The sequence below is a fragment of the Tympanuchus pallidicinctus genome, unplaced genomic scaffold (assembly GCF_026119805.1).
Source record: "Tympanuchus pallidicinctus isolate F22 unplaced genomic scaffold, pur_lepc_1.0 scaffold23, whole genome shotgun sequence".
In the NCBI taxonomy this organism is placed as follows: Eukaryota; Metazoa; Chordata; class Aves; order Galliformes; family Phasianidae; genus Tympanuchus; species Tympanuchus pallidicinctus.
Genome location: NW_026294740.1, coordinates 6952597 through 6979076, shown reverse-complemented (window position 1 = coordinate 6979076; position 26480 = coordinate 6952597). Strand labels below are relative to the sequence as shown.

General features: G+C 47.3%; 1 protein-coding gene across 2 annotated transcripts; it reads right to left on the bottom strand.

Moving 5' to 3' along the window:
• Nucleotides 1-396: 396 nt before the first annotated feature.
• Nucleotides 397-26253, bottom strand: ABCA5 (ATP binding cassette subfamily A member 5). 2 transcript variants are annotated; one of them, XM_052687937.1, is made up of 39 exons: nt 26203-26253; nt 24459-24572; nt 23511-23715; nt 22496-22657; nt 22178-22275; nt 21126-21355; nt 20141-20282; nt 19765-19953; nt 19310-19457; nt 18857-19025; nt 17442-17500; nt 16919-17029; nt 16556-16731; nt 16205-16324; nt 15818-15956; nt 15453-15543; nt 15141-15280; nt 13390-13509; nt 12349-12550; nt 11944-12113; nt 11110-11243; nt 9910-10047; nt 9583-9696; nt 9123-9293; nt 8499-8612; nt 8236-8373; nt 8048-8122; nt 7322-7413; nt 6855-6975; nt 6650-6767; nt 6430-6521; nt 6105-6280; nt 5541-5616; nt 5365-5459; nt 4964-5083; nt 4682-4831; nt 4160-4239; nt 3840-3895; nt 397-3319 (listed from the first exon to the last, which is right to left on the bottom strand). In XM_052687937.1, exons 2-39 carry the CDS (start codon nt 24561-24563, stop codon nt 3212-3214), a joined length of 4944 nt encoding a protein of 1647 aa, XP_052543897.1. In that variant the 5' UTR covers nt 24564-24572; nt 26203-26253; the 3' UTR covers nt 397-3211. The 2 variants fall into 2 exon arrangements, with proteins under 2 accessions (XP_052543897.1, XP_052543898.1); XM_052687938.1 differs by lacking the exon at nt 26203-26253 and adding an exon at nt 26146-26157.
• Nucleotides 26254-26480: the final 227 nt, after the last annotated feature.

Sequence of the window (26480 nt, the reverse complement as noted above, 5' to 3'; positions counted from 1 at the left end):
ACTCGGAAAGGATCTTGTTTTGCAGCTTAAAAGAGAAATAAAAAACGGCACGCTGCCCTCGAGACACCACTGAACACAAACTAGTGTGGAAACTGAGAACTTGGGCCAAATTTGCATTAACAAACGTGGGGTAACTTGGCACATGCACAACCCCCTTTCATTCCATCACGTCCTTAGCTGATCCCAGGGCTGGTGATGGGCGACTTTCATCATATCCTCTTCTTCCCACCCACTCCAGCAGCCACCCACTGAGTCTGTCTCAGGCACGGATCCAAGCAGAGCAGTGAAGTGCTCCTCTTGGCAGGGTGAATTCTTGATAGGTGCACCACTCCACGGCTCGGTAATGCATGGGTCTGGATGTGCAATACAACACTGCCACCAAACAAATGCAGGCACTTAACAATCCAATCCATCTTTATTTTGGTAGTACTTTCTGCTGGAAAAGGGAAACCCTCAGCTTTACAAACAGAATCATAATGGTTAAATGGAGGAAAAAAAAAAAAAGTATGAAATTAACCACAAAAGATTCAAATGCTCAACTCCAACATCAGGAGCATTACAGACATGGCATGTGCAGAGCTGTTACCTTCTGTTTTCTGCTGCCAGAACACTGAATATTGGCTACGTTGTAGACTTCACTCACTGTACAGGTATGTTTTAATAAGGATTTTTTTTTGGTACGCATTAAATCCCTCCATATAAAAATACATTCTTATAACAACACTCGAAGTAAAGGCATCTCCTAAATTTTGGAGCTAATTACCATTGCAACAACCCATCGCAATGCAACATCGCAGCGCAAAGAAGCTGAAGACCATTATGTCTGAGAAAGAGGCACCACTGATTTGCCTAAAGACCCACGGCCCGAATCCTGCCCTGTGTCACCTCCCAGCTGTTCCACCTCCCATAGCACCAACTGGGCAGGGACACAAGGGCTGGAATTTGGAATGTCACTGGTAACAGCTCAACAAAAGGACTCGCATATGCAGGAGTAAAGTTCTAGCCTACAGTGTAATTCTACTTCTATGGTTTAGTTTTGCATATTTTTCCTTGTTCTGGCAATTACAGACACCATATGACACGTTGGAAGACTTCTGACAACAGTACACCACGATTCCAGAGATGTTTGGGGATGACAATATATGCCACCTTGAAACACAACACCACCACACAGAAGATCCTATCCAAACACGTGGGTAACTCAATGAGCCCGATTCCAACACATGGAGCTGCACCAACAAAACACTACCACGAAGAAACCCCAATGCTAACTCAATGAGCCTAATTCCTTGCAGGTGGAGCTGCACAAACACGGTGCCACCACCACCAAGGTTACACCAAGGTAAAGATGAGGAGCACCAAGCTGAGGAAACCTAGATGCTAACAAAGTTTGTGTGTAGGGTCTACTTTAGAGGTCAGACAACATGGAATTATTCAAAATAAGGTGATGTTACCCAGACAGAAGTATTATTGTATCGAACTATTTTACAGTCTATTAACTCTATAACTGAAACAGAATAGAAGGAACAAAGCCATCAAGGCTAACAGCTCAGAACTGCACCTTTGTTACATGAAAGAAGTGTGTGCTAGGCTGCAGGACAGATGTGTGAAGGACACTTGGCAAACACCATGTACAAAGGGATGGTGGAAATGTGGGTTTGGGGACACTTATCTTGGACATACGCGGACGGCAAAGGGCTGTGAGACACAAATGTGAACCCATCTGCACTGCAGCTGTGGGAACACTTTCAGGGACCCAACCACAAGGCAAACTCTACACTTTTATTTGCAGTCTATGGCTACGAAGGAGGAAGCAAAAGTTGCACACAGAGTTCACATCTCCCCACGTTGGTTAGAAACGTTTCCATTGGGGCAGAGGAAAACAGATCTGAGATCTCTATGTGACGATAAACCACTGTGGTAGATGGGATTGCAACTATCTGCCTGAATCCCTACATTTCTGAATATTCTCAAGACAAACAAAAGGTGTTTTCTAACTTTAAAGTGAAGATACACAAGTGATATGAGTTATGAAGGCAATGCTTTGATAAAAACACATCACTACGTTTGCTCATTGCGGAACACACTGAACTGCTAATCTTCAATTTCACTTACAAAACTAAAAAAGTGATGACAGCTTTGTGTAGAAAATAATATATTTTAAACATATATTTGTTGCATCTTAGGATAAAGGATAATGTAATTCTATTTGTAGTGCTTTGATGCAAAATAAAGGCACTATTCTTACTTGTGAAGACGTGAATTGGGATCTTATTTTTTGGGTTTATTAGGGTGACTGCAAAGCTGCTGCACCAGGAGGAAGCACAGCATGCTGAGCACACTGCTGTGTTACCCACTGTGACCACAACAAACACAGATGAGGGAACAGTGCTGCATCTGCTTATCTACTGCCAAGAAGGAACATATCTCCAGGAACAGCTGGCAGGATACATGTCATCACACCCCAAAAAAAAAGGAATTAGACTGCTTTGAACAAAGATAAGAGATGCATTTCTGCAAATCCCGTCACTACACAGCTATGCCTTTGTACTTATACCAAGCTGGGGGAAAAAGGATCCACTTCTGCAGACTTATTGAGCCCTGCACGCATGCATTACACACACTGGTGTTGCCAGGACTGGCAGCACGCAGCCATTACATCTGCCAGTTTGCAGTAGGAAAGAACACAAGAGTTGATGATTGCTGTGTCCTATCTGAAAACAAGCAGCTCCAGGTTGGTTGGACAGTAAGCTGAGCCTGCAGTGCACTTCAAGAACCCGTTTGCAGTGAATATGACTACAGTGGAGTGATTTATGCTCTCTTCTTCCAGGCATTTGTGCCTTCCAAGCAGGGGCAGGGCTGGATCAACAGCAGGAGCATGGTGCAGCAGGAAAGGATGTTCTGGGGATGGCGCTGCCCTGACGCAGGATTCCACAAGGCCATCCTGACCTGCCGTGCTAAATCACCAGCCCCAGGGGACCAGCGGCCATCCCAGCAGCATCTCCTCCCTCCGTGCAAGCTGGGAACCAACCGGCAGAGCAGGGATTTCCCAGCAGCCAGGATACAGAGGGATCCTCACCGCCTGCTCTGCAGTTGCAGCACAACTCAGGTATCAACGACCAGTGTTCCTGAACGCCATTCTCTTCCTGCTCTGTCCCAGCACTGAAGTTCCCACGCAGCTGCCCCAGCACAGCGGTGTTGGGATCACTGTTCAGAACACCACCCTGTCCTCCTGTGTCCGGTCCCACCACAGTGTGCTGTTCAGTGTGCCAAAGCTGCCCTCCTCCTCCTCCTGCTCCTTGGCCAGCTCCACAAAGACCTCGAATTAGAATCGTGGAATTACAGAATCATTAAGGTTGGAAAAGACCTCCAAGATCCCCCAAGCCCACCCCACTGACCACGTCCCTCAGTGCATCCCCACGGTTCAGATGCATCTCCAGGGACGGCGATTCCCCCGCTCCCTGCGCAGCTGTGCAACTGCATCACCACTCTTTTGGAGAAGAAATTGTTCCTAATATCCAACCTGAACCTCCCCCTGGTGCAACTTAAGGCCGTTACCTCCCATTCTATCACAGGATCAAAGAATCATAAAATCATTCATGTTGGAAAAGACCGCTTAGATGATAAAGTCCAACTGCCAACCCATATGATTCCATGATTCTATGCCTGAACAAACTCAGCCACAAGACAGTCTGTACAAATACAGAACTGCTGCAGATTCAAGTGGGAAACTTTAATATTTGGTGTTTTTTTCCAGCCCCAGAAAAAAAAACAACTAGAAAACCAGCAGGGCCACAGCACAGCATGGTCACATCCATGGAACAGCATCTCCAACATACCTGCTCCAGAGTTGCCTGAGAAAAGCTGTACTCCTCGATGTTAAAGGCGTATTTCACTGTTAAAAGAGTGTGAGAAAACACACTTAGGAACACTTTGCTATCTGAGGAAATTGGATCTAAAGTGTTTTAAAGCTTTACACGCTTACTTCTGGCTTCACAAGAAACAGAGATGGGAACGTCAATAGCAGAGAAAGAAAAAATACATTCAATGGATTTTAAATGGAAATGTGTAAGTGCTTTTCCCACAGTGAATGAAGACACATGAACAGCTGTGGGAGACAAAAAGGTATTCAGGCACGATGTGGTGAGTGCTCAGTTACCTTCTTCCAACTTGGAAAAACAATGTGAAAGTGACTGTACGTCTTCTCTAGGGATTTTATATGCCAAGATAGAAGCAAAGCTGAAAGAAACAAAGCAAAATCAGCTTCAGGTGAAACAAAGCAAAAATACGAATATCCAAGGGAATGGATTTAAATTCATTTTCTGAAGGCTACTCCACACACCTTTTGTTGGGCCACCACCACACAGGAGAACATGGGTGTTCCACCCTCCCACCATGAGCTTCCAGCTAAGGGCAGGGACTCAGAATTTACCATTTCCAGAGAAGGAAGCTGTCAAGTTATGCAGAAATGTGGGTGTGCATCTGCTGTGCCAGCACCAGCCAGCAGCGCAGCACTGCGGCTTTCCTGACTTGCAAAATGCTTGCTTTGTTTTTAAAGCTAAGTGTGAGTATTTTTTTGCAAACACTTGTACTACGGCGTTCCTTACACGATAGCAAGGAGCTGTTGTGAAATCAAAGGCTTGCACGAATGTGAGTGCTTTGCCTATCTGTTCAGCATTACCTTTCCTGTCGGTTTGCATTTGGGAAGATGTGCAGGATCTGCCTCTGCAGGTACTCCACCTGCTGTACATCTGCTGTGTCCTTCAATTTCATTTCCAAGAAGTACCCTCTGCCGAATTTACTCTTCAGGTGTTGAACGGTGCCTATACACCTGCCAATCACAGAGACACATCACGACATACTCAAGTTCAGATAGAAGAAAAATAGGACAGAAAGCTGTCCACCTGCATTTCCCAAGGGATGAATCCTTCAGCCCCCAGCAGCCCACCCTGTAGAGCAATACCTGAGCTGCCCAGCCACCAGGATGGCCACACGGTCGCACACGGCATCTGCCTCCTCCATGTAGTGTGTGGTCAGGATGGCAGCCCTCTCCTTGTTTTTGAAGGCTGCTCGGATCGCCTTCCTGCAAAACAGCAAAGGGTAAAGCAGGACGTGACTTGAAGGAGCAGCAAAAGCATCTTCGGAGCTCTGTGTGAGATGTTGGAAAGATGCTACAAGGGAATCAGCAAACAGAGCTGCTGTAAGAGAGAAACGCATCCCGTGTTTGCTTCCTGCTGGTTTCTGCAGTCCTTCCACTGTTGTGGTTAAAGGCACCTGAACGTCAGCACTTGGCAGCAATGCAGGCTCCCTGTCCCAGCACACATTGGTGCTGGTATGAGGGCTGCTTTCCCCCTGGGCACTCACCACATGCGCTGCTTGGCCTTGGGGTCCATGCCGGTGGAGGGTTCATCCAGCAGCGTGACACGAGGGCTGCCCAGCATGCTCAGGGCAAAGCAGAGCTGAGGGGGAGGAAAGGAAGGGGTGAGGACACAACACCCCCTGCCCGCAGCCCCGTGGCAGCCCTGGGAGCTCTCCCATACCTTGCGTTTCAGCCCCACGCCCAACTTCTTCGTTGTCTTCTGCAAGTGGTCCTTAAAATCCAGGGCACTTGAGATGCTGTGGAAGGAGAAGAGGAGATGAGAATCCCACAGAAGGTGGTGTGTGATGGGTCAGCTCTTCCCCCATCACACCATACCTCCACAGATCCACATAAAGAACTCAGTTATGCATATTTGTACAAGAAAAAAAAAAAAAAAAGGGAAGCAATGAGCAGCATGGGAGCTGGGCACTTCCATGTCTGTGGGGACTCTGAGGCAAGAACCAGACACAGCTCTGAGCTTGCTGTCTTGCAGCCCCTGCCAAGGATGACCCCAGGACTTCGGAAATTAAAAAGAAAACAACAAACCCAACAACACAAATACCAATTGAATTTTGCATGGCTGAATCTTCATCTCCTGAGCCACAAACTAACACTTGCTGAATTGGCTAAAGTGATCCCATCATAAACTTGAGTGGAAAAAAAATAAATGCGTTAGAGAAAGTGGGAAAAAAAAAAACCCATTCACCAGCTATAACCTCCAAGGTGTCTATAATAAACCACTCACCATTTTATCGCTTGCTTAACATCAGCCTGACTCATTCCTTTGATAGCACCATAAATTTCAAAGTGCTCCTGCAGGGTGATATCTGGCCAGAGCGGGTTGGTTTGAGGACAGTACCCCACAAATTGAATGGAGCCATCTTCGCTGTTCCCTCCAGGAGAGCAACCTCCCATCAGGACCTGCACAAGAAACATAGAAATTGACAATGTTGTAAGCTTTTGAACTGTTTTTCATGTGCGTTAACATGTTAACATCCAAGAAGACCAGTACTAATAAAACAAATGCAAAATGGATTCATTTTCTGTTAATGTCTGCAGAAAAGCTCTACCTGCCCACTGGTTGGCTCAACTTCTCCAACAAGCATATTAATCAGCGTGCTTTTCCCAGCTCCATTAGGTCCCAATAACCCCAGGATTTCCCCTAAAGATGGAACAACACAAAACGTTGCCTGTGAGGTCAGATCAATTGATTAAAATATATATATATATTAAAAAAAAAAAAGAAAAAGACAACAACTCCACTCAAAACCTCAACTGTTCAACTCAAACCTTTCCTGACGCAGAGTGAGACGTGTTTCGTGGCCACTTTCTTTATCCTCCTCCCCAGAAGGAACTCCCTCCTCTCGTCGTACTCTTTGTGCAGGCTGCTGACCAGGATTGCTGGCACCTGAGGACAGACAGAAGAGCCCACGAGGTCTGTAAGTAAAATGATGGGTCTGGCATTCAGGCTGTCCTTGTGAGGACATGGTGTTACCTCCTCGCTGTTGGGGTTGCTCAATGCTTCCTTCACTCGCAGCCTCTCTGCCCGCACATCCTCGTCTTCATTGCATGGAGCATCTGGCAGCTTCCAGGACTTTGCTTTTTTAGAGCATTTCCTAAGGGGAAGAAAACACCGGGATGCCAGAATTCAGGTGAAAAATTCTGCACTTGGGTGAAAATTTCCGTGTTCAACAACTCCTTATTTTTATACAGATTGCTGTTAAGATTCCTGATTTTGCACAAAGACAACTTAAAAGGAAATAAAAAAAAAATATATTTCTGCACTTTACCAACTGGGTTTCAGACAAATGACGTTACGATAGCAAATTTGGGATGGGATATAACTCAGCTATTTCATCTCCTGCTATATTCCCTATAGCTATATCAACAACCACTGCCGTTTTTAAGAACTGCTCCTTTGGATTACTCCTTCTTAAAAGGCAACTCAACTCAGAAGCCCACCTGAAGAATGGGTCCTCTCTGATGGTCCTCCCTCCACTCTTCAACTCGAAGCACCGCAGCAGGAAGAGCCACACGATGCACTGTAAATAGGGCTGAAACACACAGGTCCAGCCCATCAGAGCACTGCTAATCCTTCAAGGGTGGAGATCCCACAGGTGACCTTATTGGTGACCCTCCAGGTGACCCCCAGCAGCGTGATGAAGGACAACTCTTCACCACCACAGAAATGCTGATGGTTCTGAGATGATGAAATAGAACCGTGGAACCATTAAGGTTGGAAAAGATCTCTGTTGTCACCAAGTCCAACCACTAAGTCAATGAGTTGACCATGTCCAACTGTTGACTCATTACCACCATGTCCACATCATTACATCCCTGCTTTCCTGGATAGAAAAGGCTGCTTTGATTTCACGGCAACTACCTGGTTTCTAGGAGGAACTGCTTATTTTCTGCCCTGCTCTGGAGCTCCATTTGTACAGACTCCCCACAATAATCAGGATTAATAACAGCACTGCTAGTAACACTACTGAAGGAGGATGTGTTGAGCTGGTAGGCACAGCACATTTTACTGATACAGTTCCAGCTGCAGCAGGTCGCATAGCAGCAGGCTCCAATGATACTCAGCATTAGATCTAAGTTTTATTTGTACAAAAGCCCAAAAAGAAGGGGCATCTCAGTGGGAGTCTGCAATTCTCTATAGGAAACAGGGCAAATAATCATACTTACAGCTATAACTGCTACCAGGAGCCTATCCCACGGGTCATAGTATTCCCCTCTCTTCTGTTTGCCTGTCCATGAGACCTGATAATGATAAAAAAAACATGCTTAAATAAGAAATTACCCACCAGAAACTGCACATCCCACACTGCACTTTGCTCTCAGCTCAGCCATTTACAAATTCTCTGTGCCCTTACCTTGATGAAACAGATCAGACAGCCAATGAGGGGATAAATGGGAACGAAGGTGCAGAAGGCACAATGCAGGGCAGTGGTCACCGTGTCAAAGTCCAGGAAAAAGGCCACTTCAGTGACAACCATACACAGCAAAGCTGTCTGTACAAGAAGAATAGGGGGGGGAAAAAAAGGGCATTTTCATTCAATTGCAAGTCTCAAGGGATATGCTGCTTCATTTATTTACTTCTTTTAAATTCCCGCTTTACCAAAGCCGAGTTACTCACCACTGAGTATATAAATGACCAAAACTCTTTTGTGTTTTGGACTTTCTTAAATGTGAAGGAGACCACATAGGTGAACAGCACGACCGATGGAACATAGCCAACGAGGCAGAAAAGCTACAAAGAGAAGAGACACGTCAGCACAACGCCCCCATCCCAAACCCCATTAGTGAAGAGAAACAGATTCTGGGAAGGAAACTGGGAGAACACAATTCCTCTCTGCTACAGCTGAGATATCAGACAAACCCATTCTGAATGCAAACAACACGAAGACTTGGAGCTCTCTCCACTTCATCACACACTGCAATTCATTGCAGAGCTGCTCTGTGTTCAAAGTCACTGCAACCTTGTTGGCAGCTGGGTGCCGCTGACAGCGATGCAGTGATCAGATAGAGCAAACAGTGATGCTGCATTGCCTTGGGAGGCTCTGTACTTTAAAGCTCTGCTTTGTTCTGGGTCTGAATGAAACCCCATACCCCTCAAATATCCTGAAACTAAATTCTTTTTCCAGAGATAGAAGTGGTTCTGAAGCAGGCACGTTGATGCCTCTGCACCACGAGCCTTGATCGTGGATTTTCTGTGGACACTAACAGCACACCCATATGTGCTCTGCCCCACGATACTCACCACAGCCATGAACTTGCCAGCGTAGAAATAAATGCCGTAGTGGAAGGCAAAGAGGCTGCCCAGCATCAGGACGAGGATGGAGAAGAACAGTGGGAGGTCCACGAGAGCCTGGCCAGCCCAGTATGCCGACGGGTAGAGCCCTGCTATCTGCAGCTGTGTGTACGCCCTGAGCTGTGATGGGGAAAGGAAAACCCACAATGTTCACCTCTGGCGCATGAGTGGGATCCCAATTTTCACTAAGAAGCATCACTTGGACATGAGATCAGAGCGTGTTGCCCATTTATCATTCCATTCCTATGGAGAGCCAAAGGACTTTTTGAAACCTGCTCTACCCAATGCCACCAGCACCAGAGCTGCGCTGCTCCTTGTGCCTTGCAAGGCACCATCTAAAACATTTCCCAAGATTTCCCCAAGAAACCCCAAGGCTGTGAAGATCTTGTGACCTTCATACAGAGTTTACCCTACGGTTTTCTGCATTCTCCATGGCAAAGTAGGGTGGCATGCCAGTCACAATGATTCCCAACAGCACAGCTTCGAAATAGATCTCTAGTTTGAAAACCGTGTCTGGAAGATCCTGAAACACAAAGGGGATTTCTTCAGTACTTGAATGTTTCGGAGCCAAAAAATGAAAATAAAAAAGACAAAGCCCCCCAAAAGCATATACACTTACGATTGGAACATGACTGCAAACACTAAAAGGTATGGTCTGCATTATTATAACGCTGCTTTAGGACCAGCCCTGTTGCAGCTGATGCATGCTTGGACGAAGGGATTTGGGTTGGCTCACCTGGACAAAGGGGTGGCTCCAGACCTGGATGCTCTCAGTGACGTTCAGAGCACGTAGAAGGAGGTTGCTAATGATGTTCATCAAAACTGGCACGGAGTGCACCATGGTACTGTTGAAGACGATTGTAAAAACGTAGTTCTGGAAAGAGAAGCATTTGTTATATTCATTATTCTGCACGAAGGGTAACAACACCCTGAGAGAGCTCTCCTGTGGGGTTAATTAAACCTGAACAGCAATAAGAATCTCTGTGTGACAGAGGATGCTTTGCAGGAAGCTGCGCGCTGCCCAGGGTGGTTAGATCACAAACTAATTCAGTAAAACAGTCATGCTCACAGAGAACAAATTATTTGGAATAAATTCCCAAAACATTTCATGCAACTGTTACACCGTGACAAATGATGTCCCAACCAATTACAGACTGAAAAGCAAAACACATAAGGATCTGCATTCATAACTTCTTGCTAATGCATCTGAAAAACAGACAAGGAATAATTTATGTTAGCTAAAGCCTGCAGTGACAGCGCTATTAACAGTTGCAAGGAATTAAGAAGGGAACGTGAGACAGAGCTGGCACATTGCAAAGCATTTCCTTTGCTGGAGATGAAGTACAACCCCAGTGTTAAAATTGTCCTCATCTCCTTTAGTGACCGTGCTGAAATGAACACGCACAGCCCAAGATGCTCATCTTTCTTTACACAGGAGAGTGCCATGGAATTATAACTCTGTCAGACTGTAATTCAGCCAGTGCAAGTGAAAAATAAACCCATATGCCAAGTCTATCGTGAAGTAAAATATTTCCCTTGGCTTTCCGTGTGTTTGCGAGGGAAAAGGGCAAATAGAAGTTTTATTAATCTACCATAATTATTATTATGAAAGAACATTTATTCTGATCGTATTTCCATTCTGTTAACACAAGTCCTTTCTGCAGTCCTCTTGCATAAGTGCTATTGTATGACATTATTTGATTATATAATTCAACACTTGAGACTTTTTTGTTTTGTTTTGTTTTAAATTTGACCTCCTTGATGACAACAACCCACAGCTCCAATACACAGAGCTGTCCCCGGATACTCAAAAGAGCAGAGATGAAATTTCAACCCCATCACCACCAGTGAGTGATCAGCATCCACCCCATCAGGTACAGAGCCAGGAAGCCTGAGCTGGGCAGAGCAGGACCGTCTGTCTGTCTGTCCATCTCACCTGTTGGGATTGGAGGTCGTACACGTTCAATCCTGCACTGTGAGGCGCAGCTGAAATGTAATCGCTGCCATTGAACATCTCCAGCAGCACGTTCATGCTGCCAAGAGAGCGGACAACGTCATCGATATCCGAGTCTGTAAGAGATGGGAAAACATCATCAGACTGCAGCCTTCTACAGAATTAGTGCTGCTTTTTCACAACCACATGATGAGCGACAACCCTTTCATTACACGATGACCCAAAAGTGGTCTCTGCTGTTCTGTGCACCACAAATGGTTTTATTTGTGCTTCCTGCTCAGCAGCCCTCCCAGGAACTCAAAAGACACTTTGGCTTTATTATTCCATTCAGTTGCACCAGCTGAAGGTGACAGCAGGAAGCAGTGTGCTGAGGGGCACCACCAGGATACTCAGTGCTTCAGAGAATGAGCTAGCAGACGGAAACTGGTGGCACTTTGGTATCATATCTGGAGGACTGAAGAACTGTATTGAGTGCAGAGCCCCCAAATTCTCAAAGATGTGTTTATTTCTACTGCCCACACTGCTGCTACCCACTGTTAAACATTTTAACTTGAAACAGGAAGTAATTTTACAAAGTGCTTTGTAGCAGGACTTTAATGCATCCAGATGTCCTCCTGCCCAACGGGTCACCTCCGTTCCTTTAGACACAGTGAGCACAGCACTACCAGTGGTGAGAGGAAGATCTCCAAAGCCAATCCTCAGTATTCTCCCTCTACCACATCTGGCCATGGAAACTCCTCATTTGAATTCATATTAACTTGGTGTTTGCCCCCAGCACCCTCCTCCCCATCTTGCATTCTTCCTCTGCCTCCCCACCTGTGGAGTTTTGCAGCAGCAGCCGGCTCCTGTACTTGTGGTGCTCCTCCCCGGGCCTCAGCAGGTACAGCTCTGGGGAGAGCCTGAGCGGAGCGAGCGAATGTTTGATGTAGTGGTGTGTGAGAAAAAACAGAATTTGAACGACGAGAAAAATCAGGAAAAGCAACAGCCTGAAAGAAAGAAAAGGTCTGGTCTTATTAAAGCTCAGCAAATGCGTGCCAAGGATACGTGCACGTCAGTTAAAGCAACATCACCCCAACATGCAGCTACTCAACAGCACTGGACAGCCTCACATTTTATACAGGCATATCTGAACACAAACAAATTGCATCCTGCCATTTCTCTGGCATGATTCAAACTGGTTTGGGGGATTCTGTGTACAAACCACAAGGCCCTGATACTCACATCACTCTGACACATTTGTTCTCACGCTTGAGGCTGAGGAAGTGAAGCCTGGCTATGGTGGAAACCTGCTGCTTCCACAGGGCTGCGTTGCTCTGTGGGGCTGACCTGGCCTCTGGCAGCATCAGCAGGCTCTGCTCCATGTCATCCTGCGAGCTCATGTCTGCCTCCTCCTGCGCCTGCTGGGAGCTGAACACACTGTAATCTGTGATGGAAGAGAGGGACGTGGTACAAGGAGGATGGACAGAGCTGCATGGCTTGAGGAGGAAGCTCATGGGCCATTGACTCTTTGCCATCACTACTGAGAAACCGTCTGCTCCCACCCCAGGCTCAGGGTAGCACCAAGACACTACACACCTTAAAGCTCTGAACCCCAGTGACACCAATATACCCCAAAACTCTGAACTGCACTTAAATCAGGCACTGAAAGCAGCTGATGCAAATTTCCATCCTAGGAAGAACAAAACGAGCAGCCTAGAAACACTCAGATGACGCAGACTTGCCCTGGTTTCATTCCATCAGCCTAGGTGTGCACTTGCATTATTCAGCACACCCAGCTGTTGAACTTCCCCACACCCATGCAGAAGGCTGGAGATAGATTTTATGGTGTGCCTTTACAATTTTCCCAAAGTTCCATTCTGTAAAATAAAGCATTTTTTTTTAAAAAAAAAAACAACAACAAAAAAAGTAGACCTAAAAAGCTCCATTATGAAACAGGGAAGTTAGATGTAAGTACAGCGGATGAAAAATTCATCACAGAAGAGATGAAGCAGGCAGAGCACTCACACCCAAATCCTCCCAGAACCTCCCTGCACCCAGCTCACTACTTTTCTGTGTTTCTCTTGTTGCATATTTCATACACTTGGGACAACGTGAGACCCAAGCAGCCCTGTGCTGCTGGACACAGCCATCTGAGGGGGGATTTTTAACTCCTGCCTCTGCAGCAAACCTCCTGCAAGCAGCCATGGGGCACAGACACAGCTCCACTAACTCAGAGCACATCGAATACAACCAAAATTAGGAATGTGCCATGGGCTGTCCCACCTGCTTGGTCAATCTCTGCCTCAACTTCCAGCTTCAGGTAGACATCCTCCAGTGTCGTCATGGAAACGCCGTAAGAAATCACGCCCAGGTGGGAATGGGTGTCAAGGTCGGAGAACAAGCCTGGAAGCAGGAGGGAGCACACTGCTTGCCTTGTGCCAATGGCCTCGTGCTCCTGACAGGTCCTCCAGCAAGCCAGGATGCTCTACATACCTAAGGCACCCTGTGTAAATGTGGCTGCTTCACCTCAAAGGAAATGGTCGTGGCATGAGAACCACAGTGGGACAGGCTGATTTTGGCATAACTACAGGGTCAGGTATGGAAAACAGAGCGTGTGACCTAAGGGAAGCACCTCAGCATCCAAAGCTCAGTGCTGGCTTAGAATGGCTTGAGTTGGAAGGGTTCTGGATTCTTATCCTGGGACCTGCAGGACAGCTCATCCCAATCAGGCAGGGAGAGAATTTACAAATAGAACCACTGGGCAACTGCACAAACAAACAAATAAATAGAGAAACGAATCAAAAATAAATAAAGATCACCCAGGTGTGTGAAGCCAGCCTAATAGGGCAGGAGATCCTGGGTATGTGCATAGCTTGGAGACCAAAATCACATTCAGAGAGAGTGTGCTTATTAGCTCCTCAGGGTACAAACCATCATCAGGCTCCTGCCAGTGCTACGAAATGAAGCGCTTGACAAAACAAGAAGTTCTGGAGCCAACACATGAGATGGGAAGAGCTCCTAGACACCCCCCCAGTTCTCAGCAGGCCTCCCCAGCTGCAAAGCCTGACCTCAACCACTTTGGAGGAATCAGTTCAGTCGTGCACAAAGATGCCTGTTTTTCAAAAGCACACACAGTGACTGCTAAAAGTAATCAATTATTAACTAGTTAAGTGCAATGGGAAAAGAGCATTTTTGAAATATGAGCTGCATTCTCATCAGTATTGATTCCCCCTTGGCATTTCATAGCATGAGAAGGACACCTCGTTTCTTCCATCTCCTGCTGGGAGATGGACAAGGAACACTGTGTGCAATTAAAATAAGTTAATTGCTGCCATCTAGTGAAACCAACACATTTGTTTCCTGTTCTCTCCCTCAGCAGCAAATGTCAGTGTGAGGACAGGATGCTCCTTGCAGCTCACAACAAGGGGTTCGTTGTGGGACTTTTTGGCTCCACTGCAATGTCCTGCAGCAACAGAATGCTTCTCCTGGACACAGAGCTCTGTGACAATGGAGTCTCATATTTCTGCTGCAAGCAGCTCCCCAGAACTTGCTCTTGATACCTCCTAACGTACCACAGCCCCTTAAAGAACGAAAGAGGGCCCTCACTTGCTGGGAAACATACGAGAACTAAAGCAATTAAGTATTGAGAGGGAGCTTATAAACGAGATGGAGACCATCGCTTTACACTGGCAGAGTGATAGGACAAGGGGGGATGGTCTTACACTAAAAGAGGGAAGATTTAGGTTAGATGTGAGAGCTGTGTGCGTCCCATCCTTGGAGGTGCCCACGGTCATGGATGGGGCTCTGGGCAGCCTGAGCTGTTGGAGGCATTGCTACCCCTAGCAGGGGTAGAATTGGATGGGCTTTAAGGTCCCTTCCATCCCAGCCATTTTGTGATTCTATGAAAAACCTCACTGCCTGACCTTCAGCCAAAAAAACCAAACAAATGCAGAAACAGCAATTTGATAAGTAATGCAAGCTACACCCATCCCTGCTGGATTTCTCTTCTACAGCCACCCCATCCAACACAGTACCTGCAAACTTGTCCATGTCCCGGAGTGGCAGCGTGTAGACGAGCTGCTGGGTGTTCTCCTGGATCAGGCTGGCTGTGGGGATGTGCTGCCTGATCAGTGAGGTTGTGGCTTCCGTGTTGCAGTAGGCATCAATATGCATGCTACAGAAATGCACAAGAAACTGGCTTTTAAAAGCTAGCCTTCCTCCTGATGCCTGTATCAGGAATAGCAGCCTGAGGAACACCAAGCATTCAGAATGAAGATGATAAAAGGCTGTTTTTGGGGTATCTTATTGATAGGTGATACCACGCAGCAGATAACACACAGAAGTACCTCAAGCGGTAGCCAATTCCCCATTTGCTTTTCAGAAAGAGAGAAGATCCAAGGCATTTCAGCATCCCTTGAGAAATCACAGCTTTACGATCTAGAAATCAATAAATAAGAATGATAATAATAATAATCACAGGATCATTAAGGTCGGAAAAGACCACTAAGATGACTAAGTCCCATCCCAATACATCCCCACCACCCCCCAATCATGTCCTTCAATGCCACATCCCTCTTTTTCTTGAAAACCTCCAGAGACGGCGATTCCACCACTTCCCTGAGCAAATTATCAACAATAATAATAAATGCACAAGAATGAAGAAGGCCCTCTGAACCAGAAGACCGCCAAGTGGCCCCAAAACCCAACTAACCAGCAAGGATGTCTGCCTCGTCCATGAAGTGAGTGCTGAAGACCGTCACACAGTTCGCCTTTCTGTTCTTCAGGAGGTTCCAGACAATGTGCCGTGAGCACGGATCCATGCCTGCTGTCGGTTCATCCAGCAGCAAAACCTTTGTGCGCAAGGAGAAGTGTTTGCAAAGCCACATCCAAGGTGCTGGGCTCAGAAAATCCTGCCTCAGCAACAGGTATGGATGGGCTCTTTGGTCTGCAGCTGCTAATCAGCTGTTCAAAGCACACGGGAAATATCGCAGCACTTCCCAGCTCTGCATTTCACAAAGGCACCAAACGCGCAGCTTCTGCCCCCACCCAATGGTTTGACATCCTCATGCAAGAAGGCTGAACCCCTGGAAACCCTCACCTTTGGGTTCCCAAGAACAGCAATAGCAACCGACAGCCGTCGCTTCTGTCCCCCGCTGAGCTTCTTGGCTTGGTTATCTCGGATGGGCTGCATATCCAAATCCAGCAACACCTTCTGCACCTTCACACACAGGGAACAGACTTAGGGGTTAAAAAACAAGAAACAGGCGTTTTAGAGCTAGTTCATAATGTTTAGCACTCAAATTGATGCTAGGATTTAAATGTTTTATGCGTGCTTTAGGTTGCTAGGAAAAAAATGAATGGGTCAACACTGGACTAAATGGTACCAAGCACTCTCTTCCAAGATTCTGGTTCTGTGATATAACATAATACTGGGGTACGAGCAACCTACCTCCTGTATCAAGTCATTCTGAGGTATTCCTTTAATGGCAGCGAAGAGGGAGAGATTCTCCTCCACCGTCAATATATCGAAGTGGATGTCAGACTGTGGGCACACGCCTGCGATGCGCCGCACTTCGAGCATCTCGTCAATTTCGGAGACTCTGTGTCCATAGACAGAGACAAACCCTACAAAAAGCCCACAGCAGTCCAAGGTAACCTGTTTGCTGTTTGTTTGTTTGTTTTTTTAACAGCCAGTCAGAAAGCAGGCATGGGAAATCCAATAGGGGCAAGGAGAGGACTTTGAGACGTTACAGACATTATTCACAGAAATAATTGGGGGTGAACGGTTCTAGAGGCAAAGCTCCCAGCTCACCGTCTGTCGGGGGACACAGCCCACAGAGGATGTTCATCAGTGTCGTCTTCCCAGTGCCGCTGTGCCCCAGCAGAGCTGTGATCTGCCCCTCGTAGATGTCAAAGGACAAGTCTAGCCAGGAGGAGGACATGGAGAGCACAGGTTGGTGATGCGCTCACGGCACCTGGAGCCAGGTGAATTCAAGTACTGCCATATGGGGTATGCATTTATGCTCTGCTGGGAGGAACCTCCCGGCTTCATTACGGCTTTGCGCCACAGGGAAACAAGGTGAGAGGATGGGGAGATGGGGCAGGATGGCTGTAACCCTAACAAGGGCAGAGGGGTCACCACGTTGGCTTTGGTGAGCCATATTAACAACCGAGCAGTGACAGAGGACACGTACAGCACATCCAGCAATCATGCTCCAAGTCCCACCCCACTGAAAGAAACCAAAAAGCCCAAACTGAAAGACAAAAAGCACTCAGCAATGCAGCTATTTCTCTTCTGCACCTGTTAAGCAGCTTAACAGCTAAAAGGTTCTTACTTCTGAGAGCCTCCACAGTTTCCCCTTTTTTCCTGAATGTTTTCTGAACACAGCTGATTCTGAAAGAAGACACGGCATTGTGTAAGCTGGTTTAAGATCTTTGCATGTCATTGTGAATGAACAACAGTGCGTAACAGCCATGCTGAAGTGGCACAAAACAGGCCTAAGAGCCACAGAGGCAAGGCAAGGGATGGGACATCTCATCCCAGAACTTCTCCACCCTGCCATCGGAAAGCTTTTCTTGTCACCTTATGCATTTCCTATGAAGGAAGATCTAATTATTTCCATTCTGTGTCTCTTTCATATGGCAAAACAAGGCACCAGAGGCCAGAGAAGGGCACTGTACAGCAACTTCACAAACTGACAGGAGGTCCAACAGACGCTTGTGGAAAAGAAGTATTAGTACAACAGGCTCCAAAGACAAGATTTCTGATGGCTCTCCAGCAAAATGAGCCAAAAAGAAGCATTTTTCTTGCCAAGAAAGGTGAAAATACTCCTTCCAGTCCCACTGCTTTTCAAACAGAGAAAAAATACAGCAAAACACCAACAAAACCCCTCAGTTTACCTAAAAGCAAGACGTGAGAAATGGGCACCTAGACAAAGAGGCTAGGGAGGAAATAACAGACATATAGAATGAGGGGAGAAATGTTGTGAAAAACAACAAAGTGCAAAGATGACAAGACAATGGGAAAATGAGAGCTGGCAAAGGAACACGATGGGAAGAGTCCAGCAAAGATGAGAAAGGTAAAAAATGACCTTTGGGAACGTTCTGATTAGAAGCAGATCCCTCCACCTTATGGCAGACACCCGAAGAGATTCAGACAGCACAGACAACCACGGGAAGCAAAGAGAGACCTCAGCTCACATGGGGTCACGTGGATGAACAATGCTGAAAACAAGGACTAGGGGAAAGATTCTGCAGATGCTATTAAAATCACACGACATCCATGTGCAAGACAGCGGGCAATGATGAAACAGAGCAAACAATGAGAGCACACACCTCTGTTTTTCAGTTTTGTTTAACCCCCTGCATAGGACAGCTGGACACAACCACAAAGCTCCCCTCTGGCCTGCAAAGAGCACTTGAACAAACCTAGAGCTCAGCCCAAGCGTTACCAGAAAACAACCCCTCCCAGCAGAGAGGGCATTTCAGCATCTGCAGTGCTCCTGCGGGACAGAAAACCAGCCAGGTTGGGAGCTGAAGGAGCACAGCACACTAACAAACCCTCTCTTTAAGCCCAGTGATTTGCCCTCGGACAGCTTCCACCTAGCTGACGGTGGGGCTTCACTGAGCACAGAAAGTCACTGCAATGCATACCATATGCCATTTGAATCAGAGGATTCGAGAAATGGGAAGAACTATCACGTTTTACACGAAATGTTGAGGGCTCAGGTGACCTGGGTAAACACTGTACCTGATGGCTTCCTTCCCCTGGAACTCGGAGGGCACGGGCTCGACCACCTCGCTGCAGCTGAGGTTGCCATTGATGCTGCTCTCATACAATTCCTCGTAATTTTTCCTGCGCTTTGACCAAAATGAGGGCTTCATAAAGAAAAACGACGAGCGGCGCAGTCCAAACTCCCCTGGGTAATAAAGGGAAAAAGAAAACGGTACCATTAAGTACACCTCAGCCTATGGGTTGTGGCTATAAAAGCTAAGAGTTGCCCTGCTGGAACTCTGGGAGTCAGCCCATGTCCTAATTGAGAAGGGATTCTGCAGGCCATGCACACCTGATTCACATTTAAGTCATTGTTTCCATCACCAAAAGACCCCCAATCCTCCCAGCTTCAAGAGAGCATCACCTGGTTCTATCAGACTGCAGCAATTCACACCCCTCAGCACAGCCCAGCTTCCCTCATGCACGTACCTGGGATAACCTGATCGAGGTAGACAGCTGCCAGCAAGTAAAATATGCTGTCCAGCACCAGTAGAATTAAGGAGATAAAAAGTGGGTAAGGACCATGATTTAGATTTGAAAACGTTGCTCCGTCCTCATAATCTTCTAAATGCATCACCTGCCAACAAACACAGACAGGTGCTGCACACCTGCAGTGCACCAGCATGGCAAGGCATGCAGCAGAACAAAATTAAAGAGCAACCAACACAGCAACAAACACAAGGGGTAAAGCTGCACGGTGCTGCACTGTGTTATATGTTTACCATGCTTTTCATTTTGACATTATATTTTAATTTGGTATTAAAAAGCACCACGGGGAGTTATGAAGTAGACAGGCACTTTTCCCCACCAATAGTTTAATTAAAAAATAAAATAATTAAGTGATTTAAAATGATCTGTATGGCTCCCGGCAGCAGGATCCCTACCTGTGCGATGCCGATCAGGAAGCTGCATTGGCACAAAGGGCTGAAGAGCCACACAAAGGATTTGGGGAAGTCTTCCAGCAGGACGATGTTCAGCCCCACAAACCCAAAAGCCAGCGTGGCCAGGAACTCAACGATACCCACGTGCTTTGACTTCTTAAAGAGAGGCGTCAGCATCAGGGCAAAGAATACCTAAGGATGGATAATAAATAAAAACAAATAGAGACACAAACAAAGGAATAGCAGGCACAGAAAAATCTAAATTGGAAAGACACTGCTCTGTCCTAAGGACGTGTTTTAGCAGAGAGAACAGGATGAGGTGGGAAGGAACACACCTGCAGGTGGGACTGCCAAACTCAGCAGGACCCAGAGTACTTACGGAGGAGATGCCATACAGGAAGAAAAGGAGGAATATCACAAAGGCACTGCTCTGGGGAAAGAGAGAGGAGGCCGTGGCGATCACAGCCATCAGGATGGACATGACGAAGATCAGGCTGGTGTACAGCAGCACCCAGGAAAGCCTATGGGCAAAAATGGGAGAAAAGCTGAAAGACTGAATGAACCCCCAGACCAAAACATGCAGAAAGAGCCAAACCTATATTCCTTCACATTCCAGGCTGCTGCACCACCACAGACAGGCTTGTGGCAAAACAAGAGCCCTTGTGAGCATCCCTGGAGCTGCTCTGAGCATTGCAGCACATCCACTGTGCCCCAAAGATGGACAGTTGGGCGATTCATGATTTTTGTCTTTATTTTTGAACTTGCATAATTGATTTCCTCGTTTAACCAGCAGCGGGAAACTGAGCAGTAGGTTTCAATAATTAAAGAAATTCTATTTAAAATTTAACACGCTGGTCATTCCAGTAGCTGGGTGGATAATAAAACCCTCTCCATCACAAAAGCAGTTCTGACCTCAGCCAACATCTGTGGTTTGTGCACCGGTGGTAAAGAATACTTCTCTGAGATCTCTCAGTGCTTTTTCAGACACTACATTAATGGACCATCCCCATTGCATCCCACAATTTCCCAAAGCAGAAACGTAACACATGTTGCTGGAGACCTGCAATGGGCACCATAGGAGGGACTGATGTCAGAGAGTGGTCTGGGGCAGAAAACACAGCAAAAACCAGCAGGAAAAACAAAGAAGCTGCAGGCAAAGCTCAGCTGCAATTATCAATGTGTTTGAATTAGCACATCCTTTGATTTGGGAAAAAAAAAAACAAATACCAAAACCAACTGCCTTACGCTACATGGGACAACTTCCATTCCAGTAAGAAAGCACATTAAAAACTCTTGTTTGGGCTGCTCCCTCTTATGGAGTTAAATTGGTTTAATTACATGCCAGGGCCATAGCAAATACGTACCAAAAGGCAGTATCATGAAGCCCCAGTATTTTTAAGAATTCCTTCAGCTTCCTCTCCTTTTCTGCCACAATATGAATGGCCAAATAATACCCGAAGGGCGAGAAGGCAATGACGAGGTAAATCAAAATGATGGCACGAGGAAAATTGTCGATCTCCATCACGGCTGCCTCTGCCATCGCCGTGGCCCTTGTCAGCTCGAGCTGCTCCCACACGGACTGGTTGGTCTTCAGCTGCCAGGGAAGGAAGAGCAGGGCTCACACCGTGCCTCACGTCCCAGCCCTGCTCCAAGGACAAGGCAGCTCTGTGTAATGCTGATGTGCACTGGGCTCGTTTGGATGCAAGGGGGAACTGTCTGCATTATTCAGCTGGACAAGAATGTTTCTGAGTCAGATGTGACAACTGAACAGTGTGGCAGCTCACTGGAGTCAAGCTAGTTTTTTGGTGTGGCATTGTACAGGTTAGAAGACAACAATGCAGAAACTCTCAGGAGCTCATGGATCTGCATGGGCAGATTGGATGATGGGGAATGGTGTAAGACTAAGAGAGGGGAGATTTAGGTTAGATGTGAGAAGGAAGTCCTCTACTCAGAGGGTGGTAAGAGCCTGGGACTGCTGCTCAGAGCTGTGGGCACCCTATTCCTAGGGATGCCCATGGCCATGGACGGGACCCAGGGCAGCTTTGATAGCATGAGGGGTAATGGCCTTAAGTTGAGCCAGGGGAGGTTCAGGTTGGATATTAGGAACAATTTCTTCTCCAAAAGTGATGCACTGGGACAGCTGCCCAGGGAGTGGGGTTCACCATCCCTGGAGATGCTCCAGAACCATGGGGATGCGGCACTGAGGGACGTGGTTATGGGCAGAGTGGGGGTGGGTTGAAGTTGGGGATCTTGGAGGTCTTTTCCTACCTTAATGAGTCTTATGATGCAGGATGGCAACCAGCCCATGGCAGAGGTTGGAACCGGCTGGGCTTTAAGGACTTCTCCAACCCCAAACATTCAGTGGTTCACTGGCCTGAACCCCAGTGGTGGTATTGCATTATTTCTTTGGACTGACCTGTATAATGGCTGCATCGATGCACGCTTGCAGAGCTGCAAATCCTGAGGTCCAGTATGTGATGGACTCGCAGCTCATTCTCAAGCTGGAGCAGCTGGCTGCAGAACAGCAAGGCAGTGTGAAAAGCAAGAAGGTGGGCATAGAGCAGCCACAGTACCAACATACAGATGAGGCCATGCCTCATAAGAGGTGAAAACAACTTCCAAAGATAAATAAATATACACACATTTATACACATACACACACAACATCAGGCCAAAAGAAGAGAAAAGGCCTAATTTTCCAGTTTATCCCCCACATCAGGCATGCAACATTTACCTCTTGACTCTGTATAAACAGAAGCCATAGCCACCATGTCAGGAAACCTCAGCTGGTAGGACATGGCATCCTTGAACACAACACCCACGAAGTTGGAGGATTTGGAAGCACTGGCCTTTTCCAGGTCCTCTTCACTTAAATACTCCTCTGTGATGAGGCCCGCTGGATGGAGGAAATTATTGTGTTGATTTACGTGCTGGGGTTGCAGGAAGGAAAAGGGTGCGATGCTGCTTATTTTAAAGAAAAGCCATGCTAATCATTAATGATTTATTTGCTTTGGGATATATATAGAGCTATATTTTTGTCCTACTAAAGGCAGCATTTTCCTGAAGCTGCAGAACTGTCGCTTGGTACTGAGGTGAGCAAATCAAAGGGAAACATGAAGGCAGAAAACAGATGAGGATACCTGTAATGAAAATAAAGGCATGGGGCTGTGCTGCTCTCAGTGGTACCTTTGAAGTATGAACACCACCAGGAAGACAATCAAGGGTACCAAACCAAAAATACATCAGAATGGTTTGGGATATATTGGTTTCTGCTTAGATGTGCCTGCTTGGCAAAGCACTTAAAAATATTTCCGTATGCTTGTCAAAAGAAAAGGTGAGAGTGTTAATTGCAATCATTACTAAAAAAGAAATGCTGTTTGGATAGAAGCCCTGGGATGGAAAACTCAATGTGAACAGTCTGCAGAGCAGCAGCACATTGTGAACATGCACAGGGATGCCATGGGCAGGTGCAGTTTGCCCTGCAGTGGTTCAGGGGCTCTTTGGGCCCTCTGAAAACCTCTTCTGTAGCTACAAACCACTCGCTGCTGCCACAGCAGCACAATAAGCACATTCAGGAGGCAGTGCCAGAACGCGTTCTAGTCAAGCAAAAACCACCCTCGCATTCTGTTCTTTATCTGAGATGGGTTTTTTTTTTTCCTTATCATTAGCAATAAGAGCGAGCTGCCTCACTAAACAGAAGCCACAGCAGGAAATAAGCTCAGAAAAGCCAACTGCTCATCTCAGAGTACCGTCTTCGAAGTTATCGTAAGCCACCTTCCTCATGATCTCCCTGGCCATCCTGGTGGGTGGTGTGTACCCCACCACCAAGTTCACCAGCACTGAGGGGTCCAGCACGCCCAGGTTGGAGTTGGGGACCTCGTCGTACCACCGATGTGGGTGCATCATGCTCATCAGGATCAGCCAGAACAAGAAGAAGAGAGGGAAAAGAACCTCCTGTGGGAAGAAACAGAGGAAAAACGACAACTTCAAAGAGACACAAGAGTTTACAACGGGTTCACAGAATCACTGAGGTGGGAAAAGATCTCTAAGATGTCCAAGTCCAGCCATTAACCCATCCTCCCTCACTCCCAGAGCTCAGACAATGGACTGTGAATGTAACTACTTCACAGCAAAGTTCCCGGAATGTTCTTGATACAACAATCTCAATGCCAAATCCTTCCCTGGCACCAAAGCAGGATTTTAATGGCATGCATTGGTAACTTGAGGAGCCAATTTAAGGTACAAAGGAGTAATTATGCATGCTTCAAATATCTGCAAGCTTATGCTAGATGGAAAGAAACAAAGCAAACCATGAACCACTGAGCAATTAGCTAAGCATTGCACTGATCTTGTTCACCTCAAAACTCATTGCACACATCACCTGTGCATAGAGCTGAACATCTACAATAGAAAAACCTTTTGGAGAGGTTTAGTTCTGCTGCAGTGGCCAGCTGTGATAGCTAGGAAGGGTGCATATGTTCTGGAAAATGCACTAAGGTTGCCATGTTCATTCCAGAATATTTCCTGGAAAATGCATATGTTCTGAAGATGAATTTCCAGCCTAAGGATTCTGAAATGCCTTCGGAAAAAGCCTTTTTCAAACCAGAACTCAGAGCAGACCCTGAGGCTTCAGAAGTACTGCTGTAAAACAGAGCACTGCCCCCCACACCGATGTGCAGAAGCTCTGCTCTGCTCACCTGGACGCTGCTCTTCTTGGTCCTGCATTTCACCAAGCAGTTCTTGAACAGGAGTGCTTTGGTTTGCCTCCACACCCCCGCTTCTCTCGGAGCATTTGGCGCCATTTTTCAAGCCTTAAAGGGGAAAAATGAAAAGCAACAAACCCCACAAAACTGAACTAAATGAATACAAAATGAGAAAGTAATTTGAAATGCAAAAGCCAGGCAGCTGCATTGCTCGGTATCTCTAAAAATGCCCTCCAATGTGTGTGCTGGGTGCCTGTTGCATCAGGAAATTGCTACTACTTGTTAACAAGGAGAAATCTAGGAAGCAATTCTGCACCCCAGGCAAACTCACAAGCCAAACTAGGCTTACATTCACATTCTTGCACGTCAGTTAAAACCAACAGCATCTCAGAACACCATTCCCATGCACAGGATGGGAGCTCAGGGCTGGCAGAAGCATCTGGGCTGAGCGCTGCATCACCCATAAGCAGCACCAGCACAACTCACCTTTCCATCAGGAAAGACCTTAAGAATTTATCCACACCCCTATGCAAGCAGCCCTGGGCCTCTGATGCCTGCATCCAGGGAGCAGCACTGCAGCAGCCCCGCTTTCTCCGTTATCTCTCAGACAACACATGCTTTCAGCTTCCCCCCTCCGCTGTATTTTAATATGGCAACCTATTTTTGGAGCACTGTCCTCATCTAACTGAAGAAACACAGGAGGTTGCTCGGATGTCAGCACTGGTGCTATCAGCTTTGCTTGAAGCACTCCAAAAGAGCACCAGTGCTCGTGCATGGCTCTACTGGAGCATGCGGTGCTGGGAGAGCATTGCACAGCCCTGGCTGCTGAGTGTTTGCAGAAGCTTTGCTGAGGTCCCCGCTGACAACCACTGCATCAAAGCAGCAAACCCAGCCCTCACTCTCACTTAAATGGCAAGCTGATTTGATCAGAACCAATTGCTAAGGCCATTTACTGCTCCTTTAATTACATTTTATCCACTCATAAAAAAAAACAAAACAAAAAAAAAACACCAGTAACTCCACATCTTTGCTGGAATTCTTCCATACTTCCATTGACACCGTTTCGGGTGGAGGGAGAAGAATGGTCATTTATTTCTTGGCATTGCAATCTGCCATCCCCAGATGAGACGGCGTTGCTGCACAGCGCTATGGAGCGGGAGGGCAGAGCCGGGGGAAGGAACAGCCCCCAGGGCACGGAGAAGCACAGGCATCTCCATTGGAGCACAGAAGGAAAAGGCTCAGCCCTCAAACATCCCCAGGCGCTGCGCTGACAGAAGCGGTTGGAACACGGCTCCTTGGGGGCACCTCAGCCAAAACAATCCCAGGGTCATCACTGCTTTTCTAATTAATTGCACGTAGGAAGCGCTAGCGCTCCTTAGAGGGAGAAAATAACCAGCAGTGCAGCTCAGGAAGGGTTCCCGCAGCCCAAACACCGGCCTGGCAGCGCTGATGTCCGCTCACACGGCTCACACCGCATCTCCCCCCAGCCCCTCCGCGCAGCAAACACCGACCGCACCGCAATAAACGAACACCATTTGCTACACAGTGGCGACGGACACAGGTGCAAGAAAACTCCTCCTCTTCCTTCCCTTTTTTTTTTCCCCCCCCTTCCTTTTTTCTTTTTCTTTTTTCTTTTTTTCCCCTTCTTATCCTCCATCCTTCCTTCCCCATCCCGCTTTACCTTCCCCTCCGTACACGTCGAGGCCGCTCCCCCGGTGCTATCACAGCCGTTCCCCACCTGCGGTACTGAGCGGCCCGGTTCGGTCCGACCCGGCCCCAGGGACGCGGCGACGGCGGTGGCGTCGGCGGGGACGCAGAGAGGGGCCGGGCAGCCCGAACCACCGCCCCGGGGCGGAGCGGGAGGAACGGAGCCGCCCCACGGGGCTGGGGATGGAAGAGGGAGGGAGTTGGGGATGAGGGGTGGGGTTTGTAGGGGCGGGGGGGAGCTTTGATGGGTGGGGGTTGGAGGGGAGGGGGGTTGGCGTGAGTAGAGGGGTGCTGGGGGAGGGATCTCAG